General features: G+C 50.9%; 1 protein-coding gene and 1 long non-coding RNA gene across 2 annotated transcripts in view; both read right to left on the bottom strand.

Moving 5' to 3' along the window:
* The window catches only part of MYBL2 (MYB proto-oncogene like 2), a 29,645-nt gene extending 18,529 nt beyond the window's left edge, over positions 1-11,116 (bottom strand). Inside the window, exons 1-5 of the mRNA XM_057529808.1 lie at positions 10,863-11,116; positions 6,635-6,728; positions 1,935-2,006; positions 942-1,034; positions 535-755 (exon numbers count right to left, since the gene is read on the bottom strand). Of these exons, the coding sequence (XP_057385791.1) occupies positions 535-755; positions 942-1,034; positions 1,935-2,006; positions 6,635-6,728; positions 10,863-10,882 (500 nt within the window). The 5' untranslated portion in view covers positions 10,883-11,116. The remainder of the gene's footprint in view (positions 1-534; positions 756-941; positions 1,035-1,934; positions 2,007-6,634; positions 6,729-10,862) is intronic.
* A 4,600-nt stretch (positions 11,117-15,716) lies between these two features.
* On the bottom strand, positions 15,717-16,851 carry LOC130704934 (uncharacterized). Its single transcript, XR_009005486.1, has 2 exons — positions 16,646-16,851; positions 15,717-16,509 (listed from the first exon to the last, which is right to left on the bottom strand). It is a non-coding gene; the product is annotated as an uncharacterized LOC130704934 (long non-coding RNA).
* Between the last annotated feature and the right edge of the window lie 1,056 nt (positions 16,852-17,907).

Below are 17,907 nucleotides of genomic sequence, written 5' to 3'. Positions count from 1 at the left end.
TTATAAGTTTCCAGAAGATGGAAAGCAGTTAGGGGAGCAGTGAGCAACTTAGGAGACTGGGAGTTGACCTTGGAGGAGGATTCTAGCAAGAATGGAGCCAAGTCGTCCTAATGCTCCCTGCAGAACTCCAAGAGGCCCAGGGCTTGGAGGGGCCAGGCCCAGCGTGAAGAGTAGGGTGCAAACGGGCAGTGGTTCGGACGTCCAGATCCTGGCCCTGACCTCACAGGCAGGAGGAAAGAGGTTTATTCTCTAAAAACATAACCAGGCCACCTCGGCCACAGCAGAGGGCAGGGACGGCACAGAGCCGAAAGCGGGACCAGATGAGAGTCTGCACAGTGAACGGGAGGCCCCCAGGGCCCCCTCCCTTCCCTGTTCCAGACTCCCTGCAGCTGGGCCCCGCCCCACCCCCCCCCATCCCCTCCCACCCCGGCAAGAATCTGAAGGACTCATTTGCTTCTGGGAAAAGTGAACAACTCCAGAGAAATCGGACTGGGCCTTGGAACATCCCCGCAAAGGCCCCGGCAGGCAGCTCACCTCCCCGGCAGCATCTTGGCGATCTCGGCCCAGCGGTTGCCCAGCACCTTGTGGGCCTCGCAGATGATGCGGTCTTCCTCCTCCGTCCAGCAGGACTTCTTCACTTCGGGGTTGAGGTGATTGTGCCAGCGCTCGCGGCACTGCTTCCCCAGCCGGCCCTTCAGGTGCTTGGCAATCAGCGTCCACTGCTTCGTGCCGTACTTCTTGACCAGCTCGATAACCTTGGGGGAAAGCTGCTGTGAGGCCAGCGGGACCGGCCCGTTCCCCACCCCAGCACCAACCAGCGGGATGTCACACACCCAACGTCCAGCCGGACAGCCCAGCCAACACCCAGGGCAGCCTCAGTCCCTTGACTCCCTGGGGTGGGTGAAGGCCTGCTATGTGGCAGGCACTGTCCTGGGCGTTACCTTCTGGTCCTCCTCTTTGGTCCATGGCCCCTTGACGAGGTCTGGATTCAAGACCCTCAGCCACCGGTACTGGCACTGCTGGTCAGTGCGGTTCTGGGAAGAGGACAGGCACCCGTGAGAACTCCTGGGATGGTGGCCCTGGACCCTAGACACACACTGGGCTCAGGGGACACCTCAGCGGGGTTTTGTCTTGTTCCCTGCACCACCACACACTGCCTGCCCACGGGCCGGAACACGCATGGCTTCCCTGGGCTACCAGAGGGCCCGGATGGAACCAGGCAAACTCAGAACCACGTGGGAAGCCACCGCCTGCTGCCCTAACACAAGGGGGCCGCCCCGTCCCAGCCTGCAGGCTACATCAGGGATCCTTGCTTGCTTCTGGGAGGGTCGTATCTCCCTGAAGGTTTCAGATCACATGGAGGAGGAGGAGGAGGAGGTGAGGAGGGGGAGGTGAGCAGGGTCTGGTGACTTGGTCCCTGAGCTGCCCGATGAGCCAGGAGATGAGCCGACAGCGGCTCCTGCCACATCCCCTCCCTGCCAGACGCCGGCAGTGCTGGGGATGGGGACCCGAGGGGGACCCGCATCACCAGGAGCCTCTAGATGCTGCACGTGGTGGTACCAGCCAGCTCCGCAGGGGCCTCACCCTGGAGCCTGCTCAGGTATTGTTTCCCCTCAGTTTCAGTCTCCCGGTTGAGAAACCGAGCACCAACTCGCTCCTGACTTGCAGGAAGAAATGCAAGTATGTCACTGATCTGATTTCATGATCACGGAGCCCAAGACCGTCAGGCACACGGAGGCTGCTGTGTGGAGACGCTTACACCAGGGTGCCTTGGATTCCGGTTTGGGAAGAAAGGGCCTAGGAAGCCTGGAAGGTTGTTTTGTTGGGAGAGCTGGGGGGGACTTGGTAAGGAACCCCCCTTTCTTCTCCTTGACAGAAAGTCTGTCCCGGGCCCACTGTCCTGGGGGAGGAGGCCGCAGAGGGGCTGCACTCACGGGAAAGTGGCTGGCCAGGAACTTCCAGTCTTGCTGTCCAAACTGCCTCACCAGGGCCCTCAGCTGCTCATCCTGCCAAAGCCGGAAAGACAGGGGGCTCAGCTACACGCGTGCAGAAAACAGCTGCTCTTGACGGAGCCCTCCCCAAAGGAAACAGCCTCACGCAGCCACTCAGTCATGAAGTGATCACCTACTACACACCAGGCACACCAGGCACGGCAGCGGGCAGCACTGGAGCTGCCCAAGCTCATGGGACTCAAAGTCTAGAGGGAAGCAGATGTTAATCAAAGACTCCTGCAAACAAAAGGAAAGGTGCTGGGGGGTATGGAGAGGTCGATGGTGAGGCCTATTTGGGGGGTCCAAGGGACAGGCTCCAAGGAAGTCCAGTGAGGCTAGAATGCAGGAAGCAAGCAAGAGGGATGCAAGAGGATTCTGGAGGGGACGGCAGGGGCCAGACCACATGCAGGGTTGATTCGGGCCTCTGCGTCACGCAAAGCCACTGGTGCGCTGAAGCAGTGGGTGGTCACGGTTCAGTGTGCTTGTTATGAACTTCACTTTGGCAGCTGCAGGAAAAGGGGCTACAGGTGGGCAGAATGAACGAGAGGAGGCCATTACAGGCACCTGGGCCAGAGACGACAGTGACCCAGCACTGGAGATGGGGGACATGGGCAGAATCAAGAGCACTCAGAAGGGAAGGAAAACAGTACCTGTTAAAACGTTCTCCTGAATATAAACTACTGATTTACACAACAACACGAAATCACAGTATCATTGTGATGAGGGAAAGAAGCCAGACATAAAGAATATACACTGCATGATTCTGTGCTTAAGAACTTCTAGAAAATGTAAACTAAGCTATAGGGACAAAAAGATAGTCAGTGGTGTCTGAGGTCAGGGGTGGTGGTAGGGAGAAATGGACAGCAAAGGGAGCAAGAAATGCCTGGGGTGATGGAAACGCTCTACGATGACGGTGCTGGGAGTTTCATGGTAGCATGTCCATTGAAACTCACTGAACTGTACTTTAATGGTTGTAGTTGATTGTATGTAAAGTATTCTTCCATCGAATCAATTTTTTAATATCTTATATATATAAAGGAAATGTAGGAAATTCCCTGGCGGTCCGGTGGTTAGAATTCCGCACTTTCACTGCCAAGGGCCCGGGTTCAATCAAAAAAAAAGAAAAAGAAGAAAATGTAGTATATCCATACAGTAGAATATTATTCAGCCTTAAAACAGAAGGAAATTCTGTTACAAGCTACAACGTGGATGACCCTTGAAGACATTATGCTAAGCGAAATAAGCCAGACACAAAAGGACAGTGTATGAGTCCACTCTTGTGAAGAATCTAAAGCAGTCAAAATCATAGAAACAGGAAGTAGAAAAAGGTGGTTGCCAAGGGCTAGGAGGAGGGGGGGCGGGAATTAAGTGTTTAATGATTCAGTTTTGCATGATGACAAAGTTCTAGAGACCTGCTGCACAGTGAGAATATACTTCATGTACTGAACTGTACACTTAAAAATAGTTACGATGGTACATTTAACGTTAGGTGTTTTTACACACACACACTCTCTCTCTCTCTTTTTTCTCTCTCTCCTGGACAGAAAAAAAGGCCACCAGAGAAATCCAGACCCTCAACTGCAGCTTGGCCACAGCCCAGCACCGGCTGGACAAAGTCCCCATAAATCCTGTAGCTGAGCCAGCCCACGCCCACACAGCCAGTCCCGGACACCCTGCCCTCCCCTGCCGCCTGCCCGACCTGGCCAGGCCAACCCCTGCCTTCCGCCCATGTCCCCTGTGTCCATCTCCAGCACCACCATCCTCCCCGACGACTGGGGGGGACACTTTCGTCTCCAGCTCCTGCCGGACCCCATGGGCCCCCTCCACCTGTCCGCTCCCACCTGCGCTGCCCTCGTCCCTCCGCAGCCATCTTATCCCACCTGCCCGGCACAGCACCCTCTCCAACTCCCTCAGCCTCAGGCTGCCCCCAAATCCCTTACCCACCCTACACACAGCAGACTAGCTCCCTGGAGCTCAGCTGTGGTCATGTCCCACATCTGCTTCAAAAACCTTCAATGGCTTCACCTTGCCAGCTGAACAAGCCTACATCTCTGAGTCCGAAGTCTAAGGCCTTCCAGGATTGGACCCCATTTGATCTTTCCATCTTAATCAACCACGCTTCCTCTTTAAGGACCCTTCGCTCCAGCCAAACGGGGGCTCCTCTTGCTTTTCTCCACCTATAACCCGTTTCCTATTGACTTACCCACCATTTTGCACACCTGACTGATGAATTTCCAAATCCTTACCCATGAAACTGTTCTCAACCTCTCAGACAACAGTAAACTCAACTTCTAAAAGCATTTCGGGGAATTCCCAGGTGGTCCAGTGGTTAGGACTCTGTGCTTTCACTGCTGAGGGTGCGAGTTATAATCCCTGGTCGTGGAACTAAGATCCCACAAGCCTCTAGGCCAAAAAAAAAAAAAAGAGAGAGAGAGAGAGAGAAAGAGAGAGAAAAAAAAAAAAGGCATTTCAACAATTAAAGGTGCCTCCTACGTCTAGGAGGCTTAGTATAAGACAGGAGAGACACCACAGTGAGCACAAAAGACACCAATCTTGGGACTTCCCTGGTGGCACAGTGGTTGGGAGTCCGCCTGCCAATGCAGGGGACACGGGGTCGAGCCCTGGTCCGGGAAGATCCCACATGCCACCGAGCAACTAAGCCCGTGCACCACAACTACTGAGCCTGTGTTCTAGAGCCCGTGAGTCACAATTACTGAAGCCCACGTGCCTAGAGCCCGTGCTCCTTAACAAAAGAAGTCACTGCAATGAGAAGCCTGCACACGGCAATGAAGAGTAGGCCCCGCTCACCACAACTAGAGAAAGCCCGTGTGCAGCAATGAAGACCCAACGCAGCCAAAAATAAATTAAAAAAAAAAAAAAAAAAGAGACGCCGGTCTTGCCAGCACCATGATGGCCACAGCATGTCCACAGGCCTGTGCATGGTCCAGGCAGAGAGATGCTCTGGGGTAGGGACCCCGTCTTGCTTGTTCTTCTAAGCCTGCAAGACTGGAATACAGTCCCTGGTCCACAGTGGGATGAACAGAAAAGGCTGGCTTAGCACTCCTCTGAAGAAACATCTTTTATGATTTAAGAGTGTTTCACAACTCAAACAGTAAGGGGGGAAAAAAAAAAAGACTTAAAACTAAACACATACAGGAAAATAGAGGTAGAATAAAAAGATAAGGCCAGTAGGAGTCTAAATTGGTACAACTAAGTCAGAAAAAAACCTGACAGTTTCTAAACTAAACATATACATACACCATGAGCGTATCTAAGTATCCTCTCTAGATGAATGAAAACATAATCCTCAAAAATTAGGCAAGAATTTTCACAGCCACTCTATCCACAATAGCCAAAAACTAGAAATAGCCCAAATGCCCATCAAGGGAAACATACTATGGTCTATCCATACAATGGAATACTATTCAGGAAGAAAAAATGAACAAATTACTGAATCGTGCAACATTATGCTGAACAAAAGAAGCCAGATAGAAAACAGTAGAGCTGTATGATTTCATTTGTAGGACATTCGAGAACAGGCAAAACGATCAAACAGAGAGACACTGGATGGGCGACTGCCTGGAGCTGGGAAAGATGGGCCACAAAGGGAACTTCTGGGGATAATCAAGGTGGTGCTTCTGTGAGTAATATACATTTATCAAAACTGTTGGAGGGCTTCCCTGGTGGCGCAGTGGTTGAGAGTCTGCCTGCCAATGCAGGGGACACGGGTTCGAGCCCTGGTCTGGGAAGATCCCACATGCCACGGAGCAACTGGGCCCGTGAGCCACAATTACTGAGCCTGTGCGTCTGGAGCCTGTGCTCCGCGACAAGAGAGGCCACGATAGTGAGAGGCCCGCGCACCGCAATGAAGAGTGGCCCCCGCTTGCCACAACTAGAGAAAGCCCTCGCGCTGAAACGAAGACCCAACACAGCCATAAATAAATAAATTAATTAATTAAAAAAAAAAAATCAGCCTTGCACATGTGGACACACATTAAAAAAAAAAAAATTGAAAACTGTTGGAATTGTTCACTTTAAAAAGGTGCATTTGACTGTATATAAATTATACTTCATAAACTTGATTAAAGAATAAAATCAATTCAGAGCTTGGTATTGCAGACAAAATACAATGATTTTTTTTAAATGATAATAAAGAGGGGGTTTGCAGATTTGGCTAAACCTCCCAGCAGTTAAAGGACAAGAAGCACAATTAAAGTCCACGATGCAGAGCACACCAGCTTTCAAGAGACACAACGGCAACTGCTGGCCCCAAGGTCTGAGAGATGCATCCCCCTAAGAGTCCTCAATACTGAGAGTGCCCAGGAATGCTCTGAGAAGAAGCATCATCAGGGAGAACCAGAGTGTCTATCTGCTTCTTTTTTTTTGTTTTTTGGCCGCACCATGCAGCTTGTGGGATCTTAGTTCCCCCGACCAGTGATTGAACCCGGGCCCCCCAGCACTGGAAGCACGGAGTCCTAAAGCTAGACCGCTAGGGAATTCCCCCATCTGCTTCCTTCATCAGCTCCTCCTCTTCATCATACTGGTCGGGGCATCAGGCAGACACAACCCAGGCTCTTGTTCCTGGTCCAGCCTCCCAGCTGCCATCACCTCCACCCCCGCAATTGCCCCTCGGTGTCACTCACCTCCTCGTGGGTCCACTTGACCTTGCACTTGCTATCTCGCTGCTCCGGCACATCTGAATCTGTGTCCTGGTAGTGCAGCTCATCCAGCTCCTCACTGCAGGGAAAGCAAGCCAAAGGTCAGGACATGTGTCTCTCTATCTGCTGCTACATGATGGACAGACAGTGTGGACTGTGGCCATGACCTCTAGGGAAAGGTTTTGGGGACGCAGGCTTTTACTGTAGGTAAAATGTAGGTACTTCCACCCTCCTCTTTTTAAAAACTTTTTAATGAAATGGGATTATGGGCTATTTTTTTCTTTACTCTCTCTTTTTTAAAAAATTATTTATTTATTTATTTTTGGCTGCGTTGGGTCTTTGCTGCTGTGCGCGGGCTTCCTCTAGTTGCAGCGAGCGGGGGCTACTCTTTGTTATGGTGCACGGGCTTCTCATTGCAGTGACTTGTCTTTGTTGCAGAGCACGGGCTCTAGGCGCACAGGCTCAGTAGTTGTGGCTTGCAGGCTCTAGAGCGCAGGCTTCAGTAGTTGTGGCGCACGGGCTTAGTTGCTCCGCAGCATGTGGGATCTTCCCGGACCAGGGCTCGAACCCGTGTCCCCTGCGTTGGCAGGCGGATTCTTTACCACTGCACCACCAGGGAAGTCCTCTTTACTCTTTCATTTTCAGTTAACACTCTAATGATTTCAAAAGCTACAAGAAAAAAGAAGTTAACATTTCACCAAGGACTTCCCTGGTGGCGCAGTGGATAAGAATCCACCTGCCAATGCAGGGGACACGGGTTCGAGCCCTGGTCCGGGAAGATCCCACATGCCGTGGAGCAACCAAGCCCGTGTGCCACAACTACTGGAGCCTGCGCTCTAGAGCCGGCAAGCCACAACTACTGAGCCCGCACGCCACAAATGCTTAAGGCTGTGCGCCTAGAGCCGGAGCTCCACAACAAGAGAAGCCACCGCAGTAAGAAGCCCGCGCACTGCAACAAAGAGTATCCGCCACTTGCCGCAAGTAGAGAAAGCCGGTATGCAGCAATGAAGACCCATCGCAGCCAAAAATAAATAAATAAATTTATAAAAGAAAAAAGATTTCACCAAGAATATTATATTCAACACCAGACACCTATTTCAAATTTTCTTTTAAATAACAAAACTTTTTCAACTTGCATGGGTATTTTAAGGATTAAAGCCGATGATGTATGTGGGCTTCCCTGGTGGTGCAGTGGCTGAGAATCCGCCTGCCAATGCAGAGGACACGGGTTCCAGCCCTGGTCCAGGAAGATCCCACATGCCGCAGAGCAACTAAGCCCCCGCGCCACAACTACTGAGCCTGTGCTCTAGCACCCGCGAGCCACAACTACTGAGCCCGCGTGCTACAACTACTGAAGCCCGTGTGCCTAGAGCCCGTGCTCCGCAACAGGAGGAGCCACCACAATGAGAAGCCCGCGCAACCAAGAGGAGCCCCCGCTCTCTGCAATTAGAGAAAGCCACGTGCAGCAACAAAGACCCAACACAGCCAAAAAAAAAAAAAGCTGATGACGTATGTAATCATCAAGCACCAGGATTTTAAGAAATATTGTTTGAGAAAACCATTTAAAATATGTTATCTCAGTAACTATGTCCATTTTTGCATACCCCTTCTCAATCCTTGCCTACACATAGGTCTAGTTTATGGAGCGAAAAATCAGAGTACAAGCAGCTTTGAATTCTGGATGCTTTTATTTTCTAACAGGTAATTTTCCAAGTTACTCCAAAATCTTCCTATTTATCAGGTTTAATAGTTACAAAAATGGAGATCATGCTATCCACCCCCAGGCATGTCCGGGGCTCACAAGAGCACCCTCCCAACTCCATTAGTCACCTCTGTCAGGGACATTCCGAAGTCAGGCATTTTTAAGTGGGAAAAGCCTACACGTCTCCAAACAAGCAAGGCAAGCACAGGCCTCTCCAAAAGAGGAAGAGGACTTCCTTCTGTGGCCACGCTCCTTTCCCCTTCTCAGCATCTTCCTAACCACACCCACACTCCCCAGAGCACATTGGAAATCCTCCCATCTCATAACATAAGCCCTTAGGCTGCAAGTGCCTGTCTCCTTGACAACCTGGACCGAGGTCAGCTCCACCTCACATCTGTAGGGCCTTTGGGGGGGTAGCACCAAAATGCCTTAAGAAATGTTTGCTCTGGGAATGGCTGGATATAGGAATGAATAAACATGCAAAACTGCTGCCTCTTAGTCGATAAGAAATGCTAATATAAGTAAACTTTTTAGAATTAGGAAAGGAAGGGACAGACGGATTTCTAAACCCAGCAATACACTAGTCACAGGAGGAGCTGGAATTCAGCCTTCTCTTGTCATTCCCAACCCAATTCATGGGGTCCTCCACTATCGCAAAGTAGGAGGCAAAAAAACTCTACAAGATGCTAATAACAGAAGGAAGCTGGCTTTAACATCAACTGCCCCCAGACTCTGTTTTGACAGAAACTATCTTTGGTTCTCCAGCACCCAGCTTCTGACAGAAGCTCAGCAAATGTTCCTTCGAGGAAGAAACTGTTTCTGTGTGAACACTCTCTGGTGCTCCAAAATACTCTAATGGGGAGAGCAGCTCAGACGGCTGGGAGAATTCTGTGAGGTAATATACTTCTATCACCAACACGATGATGACTGTCTACTTCACATGCATTCTCATTATCCCCATTTAATAGATGTGAACATTGAGGCTCACAGGGGTTATGCCACCTGCCAATTCCACTAAGCCAGGCTCCAACTGGCACCTTCCAGTCCTTATCTCGTAATCCCAGCTGGAAAAGCAGAGGCTAAGTCAGTAGTGGCAACCACATGGAGGTCCAACACACCCTTTCTATGCCCTTTCATGTGCTGGGCTCTGCTCCAGGTAGGGTGAGTCAGAAGCTGAGCAGGAAGTAGGGCACTGGTGCAGAGGAGAGTTACAGCGAGTGGCCAAGAATCAAACTGAATGCTGTTCCAGGGTACAGAACTCATCCCTCACCTGGGGGGATGGGGCGGGGGGTCCTCCACTGAGCCCCAGGGGAGAAGTAGCAGAGGACCTGGGAGTTGTCTGGGGCCTTGGTTGTTGCCTGGAGTTAACACTTCCTGAACCAGAAATTCAGGGCCTGACAAGTGCCTGCCCAGAACAACCCTTGGGAATTGGAGCTGCCCTGAGAAATTGTGGCCTGAGGAAGACACACCCTGAGCCTGACCACTGCCCAGGGATCAGATGCTTCCTTGCTGAAAGGAATTCTAGGGAAAGCCAGCAACGATTGCTTCTCAGGTCTATATGCTGGGCCTGAGAAGGCAAACACCATCTGAAGTGGGGTTTGAAGTTATCTGGGCTGCATGAATCCAGGGAGGCAACAGGGCAGAATCCCATTGTCCTCCGTGACTCCCAGACTGGTTGAAAAGCCCAGAGCTCAGGCACCCGGTGCACAGGTCTAAGACAGGGACCTGGAGCCCACAGACCTGGTTCCTGGCTTGACTCTGCTACTCATTCTCTGGCGAGTTAAGTAAGATGGAGACCGCAGTTCCTGCCTCCACCCCAGGGGCTGCTGGCACAGAGCGGTCTCGATACACATCAGTCTCTCTTCCCCTCGCCTTCAACCTCAGCTGCCCCAAACCCCTCATGTGGAACAGGAAGACAGGTCTCCGAAACGAAAACGAGCTGGGGTCCACAACCCAGGTGGTGGGGGACCAAAAAGTCACCCCCCCCCCGCCCCTGCATCCTTCCTAGGTCGGGGGAGGGAGCTTGGGGTTCTGTGTTTCCCCAAATGTTAAGAAATGCCCACCGGCAAATCTGAACCCCAAAAGGCTTGAACGACAAGAGCCTCCCAGGCTTTGGCCGCCCGCTCGCCGTGACTTGGAAAATCACTTTCCTTCTCCAGGGGTCGCCTCCCTCCCCGGTAAAGCCCCTTCTAGCTGACACCGCCGTCCCACCCCCACCCCGCAATTAGGCGGGAGACAAAATGACATCATGCAGGGCTTGGCCCGGGTCCCAGGAGACCCGCCCGCCCCAGCTCCGAGGCCCAGGGAGCCGAGCGAGGGGCCCCCGAGAGCCCCCCGGCTTCGCGCGCACCCCCCGCGTCTCCCCGCGTCGGGCGACACCGGACACTGCGTTTCCTGAGGACCCCACCCCCGCCCGGCCCAGAAGGGCCACGGCGAGGGTGGGGGCAGAGGTCGGGGTGCGGGGGAGGTCGGGGAGGGGGGAGGGGCCCTTAGCCTCCCGGCTCCTCTCACCCGCGTGTCCGCCGAGACATCCCCCCGGCCCGGGCCGCGCCGCGCTCGCCCGCCCGCCGGCTGAGCCCGGAGCGGGAGCCGGGCCGGGGTCAGGGTGCGGGCTGCTCCGGCCGCTCCGGGCCCCGGGGCCGCGCTGCGAAGCGTCAGCGTGGCCGCAGGTCCCGCCGCTGCTCGCAGGGGCTGCGGTAGCCGCCGGCGCGCACAGAAGCACTTTTCTATCTCCCGCCAAGCGCGTCGGCGCCGCCCGGGCCTGGCGCGCGGGCGGGCTGGCGTGCGCGGGGCGGGGCCAGCGGGCGGGGCGTGCTCGGGGGGCAGGGCCGGAGAGCCGAAGAACGCCGCACCTGCGCAGAGCCCTGAAGCCCCAGGGCAGGGAGGGCGTGGGTGTGGCTCAAAACAGGCAGCCAGGTGACTGAGGCCTGGTCCGAGCCAAGAGTGATCGGGGCGGCCCTGGAGGAAAGACTGAGCAAAGGGAGTGAGCCGCAAAGATGGGAGAGTCAGGCCGGGGAAACCACCTGTGCAAAAGGGCCAGCTCTAGTCCAAGCCTCTCCTGCGTCCCTACAGCCCCACCCCAAAGCGGCCCCCTCACCCCTACCTAGACCGGGTCCGTGCCTTGAAACCATCTCCCTGCTTCCTTTCCAGCCTCGAATTCAATGGCTCCAGCTCCTCAGCTTGACTCCTGGCAGCCAAAAGCAAGCCTCCTAGAATGCAAACCTGATCTTAACTCTCCAGAACTTAAAATCTAGGTCCTCTCCCGCAGGGTTAAATAGTCTGTAATCAGGTATTTATAGGATTCTGCCAGATCACCGCCCCACCCCCCAGCCCCCCGCCCCCAGCCAAAGGAAACTCGCCAGCCTCCTGGCCTTTACTCGGGCCGAGTACACTTCCCACCCCTCCCACCTGACTAGTTCCTGTTTATCCTTAGAGTCCATGTCCCAGCCTGCTTGTTGACTTGTGTGTCTCCCCATTTGAACTATGGGCTTGCTAAGGTCCAAGTGGCCCCTCAGTTCACAGCAGTATCCCCAGGGCCCAGAATTCAACTGTTGAACTGAATTCAGTTTACCACATGCTTAAACTCCTAGAGGCTTAGCAAGGATTTTCCATTTTAAGTTGCCATTTACCAAGTACCTCCTGAGTCTCACCCCACATCCAAGACAGGGTGCTGAAAGGGGGATAAATGAATTATGAGACAGGAGCCTGGGGAGATGGGCTTAAACCTCAGCCTCTTAGCCCCTGCTTATGCCTCAGACCCCTCTTCCAGAAACTTCTGGCCACCTGGGGACAGTCCAGCCCACTGCTGCAAACTTCACTTACCACAACAGAAGGAACACTGACATCTTATTACACTTGCTAGAAGCTTCCACATCAATTAATTCAGGGCTTCCCCCACCCACTTCCCTCATAAAGTAATTCATGTGGACATCCCCTCTTCATTGCTAGGGCATAATATTTAAGAGTGTAGGCTCTGAAGCCAGACTTCCTAGGGTTTCATTCCCAGCTCCATCATTTACTAGTTATGTGATCATAGGCAAATAACTTCTCTGTGCCTCAGTTTTCTCATCTATAAAAATGAGATTTATCAAAGACTTAGATAGTTTTTACTATGTGCCAGCCACTGTTCTGTATGCTTTATACATTTTAATTCATTTAATCCTCATAGCAACCCTATGAGGTAGTATTAGTATTCTCTTCTTTTGTCAGATGGGGACACTGAGACACAGGCCTCCCCCAGGTCACACTGCTAGTAAATGGCAAAGAAGGGATTCAAGCCTGGGCTGTCTAGTTCCAGAGTATATGCTATTAATCACTACACTGGTACCTACTTTGTGGGATGGTGTTAGGATTAAATAAATTTATATATGTAAACCACTGAGAACAATCTCTGGTACATAATAAGCACTATATTACTTTTTGTTATTATTATAACTCTTCAGCTGCTCTCATGCTTGTCCTTTGAGGTCTAGGAAGCTGCTTTGCACACAGCACACACTCTCACATGGATTATTAGTCCCATTTCAGGAGAGAGACAGGACCTGCCAGCTCAGGCAAGGTATTTGCCCAAGGCAAGAGACAGGGAGCAGCTGTCTCCAGTTGCTAGCCAGTTGACCAATACACTTATCGACTGAAAAAGAATGCACAACCTAGAAGTTGAGAATTATGTTTTATTCAGCAGTATTACTGAGGACTTAAGCCTGGGCTATAGCATCTCAGATAGCTGAGGGACTGTTCCGGAGAGGTAAGGGAGGAGCCAGGATATATAGTAGTTTTTGCAAAAACAAAAACAAAAAAAACCCAAGTAGTCAGAACATCAAAAGATTACTGCTAACTAAAGAAAACCAGACATCTTAAGTTAATGAATTTAGCACTCTTCTATGTGTGGGAAGATGCAGGAGTTTGAGCTTATTGAAATTACTTGTTTGATACACACCTTAACTATCTAGGGCCAGTATCCTGTTTTTCTCCATCCTGAATCCCCCCAGGGCGCACCATCAGGGGTCGCTGCAGTGGCTGAGGGCTTGATGGCCACAACAGCCTTTGTTTACTGAAGTGGCAGGTGATGTTCTTTGTCCATATCAGAGTCTAAGAAGCCTGGAGTCAGTGCTTCGAGTCAGAGAGCAGGGAGGTCACCCTGGTACCAGATGGAATCTGGTTATCTGCACAAGTGTGTCTTCTCCAGTTATCGTCATGCCAACAGATACCCCTGGAGAGAAGACTCCAAGTGTCCTGGGTGCAGCCACGGCTGGGAGTGGTCCCTGGGCTCAGGACTGATAACATACAGACTGCACTCTACCAGGAACCTTTTCCTGCACATGTCCTCCTTGGACAGGGAGGCTTCAGTCATTTGGTCATTCCACAGTTTGCCCCACCCCAGGTTCCAAACCCCAGGGCCTGCCCCCGTCTTGGGAAGACAGCATCAAATCTATTAAATGCTCGGGATGCAGCATCAGCCTGGACACAAAACAAACACTGATTGATAACAAATAAATGATAAGTAGGATCACATGTCCCTCTGCCTGGCGTCTTCCCCTCCACCTACTGAGCACCTCCCTTTTCACCCTTGTCCTCCCACCGTACTTCCTCTGCCCATAATTTTACTGCTCTGTCAAGAGCAGACAGCCCCACATTCACATTTCATCTTCAGATGTTGACAATAATGTTTGGCTCCTGGCAGGTACTCACAGAAGGGCTTTTACACATTTTTAATTGAATGAATGAAATGTTAAAGCTAACATTTGGGCTGGAGAGTTGTTAGGAAGGCACAGAACTGGGGGAACTTGGACTGCTAGAGTTTCGATTGTGTCTTATAAGGACCATCAAAAGAGATTTTGAAACAAAGGAATGTTTTTCAGATACTTCTGCCCAAGGAATTCCCTGGCGGTCCAGTGGTTAAGACTCTGCGCTCTCAATGCCGAGGGCTCAGGTTCAATCCCTGAAGGGAACTAAGATCCCCCAAGACACACTGTGCAGCTGGAAAAGAAGAAAAAAGTTTTAAAAAAAAGATACTTCTGCCTCACCCCCAAGGGCATCAGTGTAGAGGACAGAGTCATGGCAGCAGGTAAGTGGCCAGAGGCATGAGAGGTCCAGGACCAGCAGTGGAAATGCAAAACTTTCAACAACAGGGTGGATCCCAATGCAGGGAAGCAATTCAATTAACTGATTCAAGAAATCAGACCTCAACAGATAAATTTCCTCGCCCACTTCTCAAAAGATTGAGATTTTATGAATAACTATTTGCAAAGCATCTATATTTGAGTTCCAGCAAAGGACCTGCAAAATATTCAGGTCAGAAAATAATAGCTGGATCTTACTGGGGAAGACACCATGGGCCAGGCACCATACTAAGAGCTTTGCCTTCATTTTCCATTTAATGCTCATCACTATGAGGGGCAGGTATCAATCAATAAGCTCCCAATTCTAAAGATAAGGAAACTGAGGCACACAGGTGTTAAGTTGCCATGATCACACAGCTAGTGGGCAGGTGGCTTGAAGCAAAGCACCCATACTTTGAAATGTAAATTGAGAGTACAGTTTGTGAAAATATGTTGAAATGATTGAGGCTGGGCTGCACCTCAAAGGAGCTAGTCATCAGGAGACAATTCAACATCTATACTCTCCAGAACCTCACCAGCTGATAGGAGAGACAATGAGTAAACAGAAAATTAGATCTATCAGGGTGAAGATAAAGGCAGGGGCTGTGGGTATCAACCAAAGGGGTCACTGAAGGCTCTTCAAAGCTGGGTGATTTAGGAATCTGCAAGGTGGCCAGAGGGAAAAGCCAGTGCATGTCAAGGAGAGAAATATTAGGAAGTACTCAGACTGCCCAGAGTTGAAGTCATTTTTTTCTTTGACTTTAAAAAAAATTTTTTATTGGGAGTATAGTTTCTGCTGTACAGCAAAATGAATCAGTTATGCATATATCCACTCTTTTTAGACTTCCTTCCCATTTAGGTCACCACAGAGCACTGAGTAGAGTTGAGTTGAAGTCATTTTTGATTCTTCTCTCACATCACTTATCTGACCCATCTGCAAATCCTATTGGCTCTACCCTCAAACTCTACCTTCAAAATATATCCATTGGCAAAGCACACGAAAAGATGCTCAATACTATTTCATTTGGGAAATGCAAATTTACAACCACAATGAGATTTACACACCTATTAAAATCGCTGACTAAAAAGACTAATCACGTCAAATGTTGAAGGTGGGGAGTAATCAGACTTCTCAAATACTGCTGGTGGAATGTGAAATTGTACAACCACTTTGAAAACAGCACAGCAGTTTCTTAAAAACATATACACCTACCATATGACTCAGCCATATGGAGCCAAGAAAAATGAATGCACATGTTCACACAGAGCCTTTTACATACTTTTATTTGTAATAGCCCCTAACTGGAAACACCCCAAATGTCCATCAACAGGTAACTGGATAAACAAATTATAGATATAAAACAAATATATCCACTCTGACAATAAAAAGGAATTACTTATACAATGTGAATCTCAAAATAATTATGCTGAAAGAAGACAAAGAGTACACACTGTGTGATTCCATTTACACACGACTCCAGAAATTGCAAACCAATCAACGGTGACAGAACCAATCTAAAGTGACAATGGTTGTAGAGAAAGGATGACAAAGGGACACGAGGAAGTTTTGGGGGAGTGATGGATATGTTCCATTTGCATGACTCTAGGAGTCCCTCTTCAATCACTGGGAGAAGTGTGGGGTCATTGACCACAGAACAGGGCAATCAACCCTGCGTGGGCTTGTCTAGACTCATGCCCGCCCTAGCTGTGTCCTCATTTATGCAATCGCAAAGAGTGAGAATTTGGTTTCTTAGAAACCTTCTGGGAATTCTCTGGCGGTCCAGTGGTTAGGACTCCGCGCTTCCACTTCGCGGGGCACGGGTTCCATCCCTGGTCAATCAGAGAACTAATGCAAATCTCTTGCATTCCTGATGAGGGGGATGAGACTCCAAGAGAAGAACCAGGATCCTGGGCTGCTTTAATACACACACCACGTCCAGCCCACACCTCTGACTTCATATCCTGGGCCTTCTGGGGCATCAGCTTTCACAAACACTTAGTTCTTCCTTTTGTAACATGGCCACTTGCAGTTCAGCAATCAAGCTGGAAGGAGTCGCGGACTAAGGAGTTAGGGCACAAATTCAGGGAGGGAACGGACGACGGACACCAAGACCTAGTCGAGAGGCGGGTGGAAACCACCTGCACGGCCCAGCCAGGCCAGGTCCCGCGGCCGCACTTGAAGGTAACATCACCCACCTCTGTGAAGATGGAGAGGGAAAATCAGGCCTTGGAGTCCACCTGGAAGTCTCTCGCCGCCCACAGTGACCAGGGACAAGAGACGTGACCTGTTTCGAGGGGGTCCAACTAGTGAATAAAGGCCGAAGACCCCAGGCCGTCTGACCACAGAGCCCGCGCCTCCGCCCACAGAGGGTCCACTTCCAGGCGCGCGCTCCGGCTCAGGCTCCGCGCGAGGCATCGCGGGAGTCGCACCGCCTGACGTCACTATAGGGCGCGGGCTTGGGGTCAGGTTGGAACCCGGCTGCTGGGCTGTGGAACTCCCGCAGAGTTTCCCCGCGACCCGGGTTCGCCCGCTGACCCCGCCGGCCCCGCGCCCTCTGAGCCATACTCCCTGGGAGCCATACTCCCTGGGAGCCTGATCGTGAGAGGACGGGTGAAAGGCCCAGGGGAGGAGAGGGAGCAGGGCAGGTACGTCGCCGGCCTCCGACACTATGGCGGTCACGGCCCGAAGCCAGGTTGACCCCCTTCTACCTCGAGCCGTCCCTGACTCGCCGTGTGGCTCAGCAAGCCCTGCACAACCCCCTAACACTGCAAGTTTCCTTCACGCTATTTGTCACCGTCAGCGACTCTTAGGAGGTTAATTTCTCTCTCGGGTTGTGAGCTGCAGGAGCGCAACCCTAGGATGAAACATTAGTGGGCTTCGTGTTAAAATTTGGTATAAGCAAGATTTATTACTCTTTTTAGAGTATATATTTCTTCCTGTCTCTTGAAGGCAGCGGAAGAAATTAATAACATTGGTTGCAGAAAGAGGAACTGAATGGCTAAAGAGGGTGAAATTCTCTTTCAACATCCTTCAGCGCCGTGCTTACGTATTACCTAAAATTTTTTAAATTAAAAAAATTTAAAATTCCTTAAGGCATACGTAGCGCTCTAGGACCTTTTACGGGAGAGTTTGAAAACCTCTCATATATGATTTTATGAATAAGAAGTAACTTAGCAAAAGCCACACAATGGATCTATGATCTATCATAAGATACTGCAAGTTTTCCTCCGTGCTCTTGGGGGAGGAGAGACCTTTTGTCACCCATACATCTCTCTCATTATGTTATCACCTCTTCGTTTGTTTTTTTTTTAAGATTTATTTACTTATTATTTATTTTTGGCTGCATAGGGTCTTAGTTGTGGCACACCGGCTCTTCGTTGCGGCCTGCAGGCTTCTCTCTAGCTGGGAGGTGCGGGTTTTCTCTCTAGTTGTGGCACGCAGGCTCCAGAGAGCGTGG

The sequence above is a fragment of the Balaenoptera acutorostrata genome, chromosome 15, assembly GCF_949987535.1.
Source record: "Balaenoptera acutorostrata chromosome 15, mBalAcu1.1, whole genome shotgun sequence".
Taxonomy (NCBI): domain Eukaryota; kingdom Metazoa; phylum Chordata; class Mammalia; order Artiodactyla; family Balaenopteridae; genus Balaenoptera; species Balaenoptera acutorostrata.
This window is presented reverse-complemented; position numbering and strand designations above follow the sequence as displayed.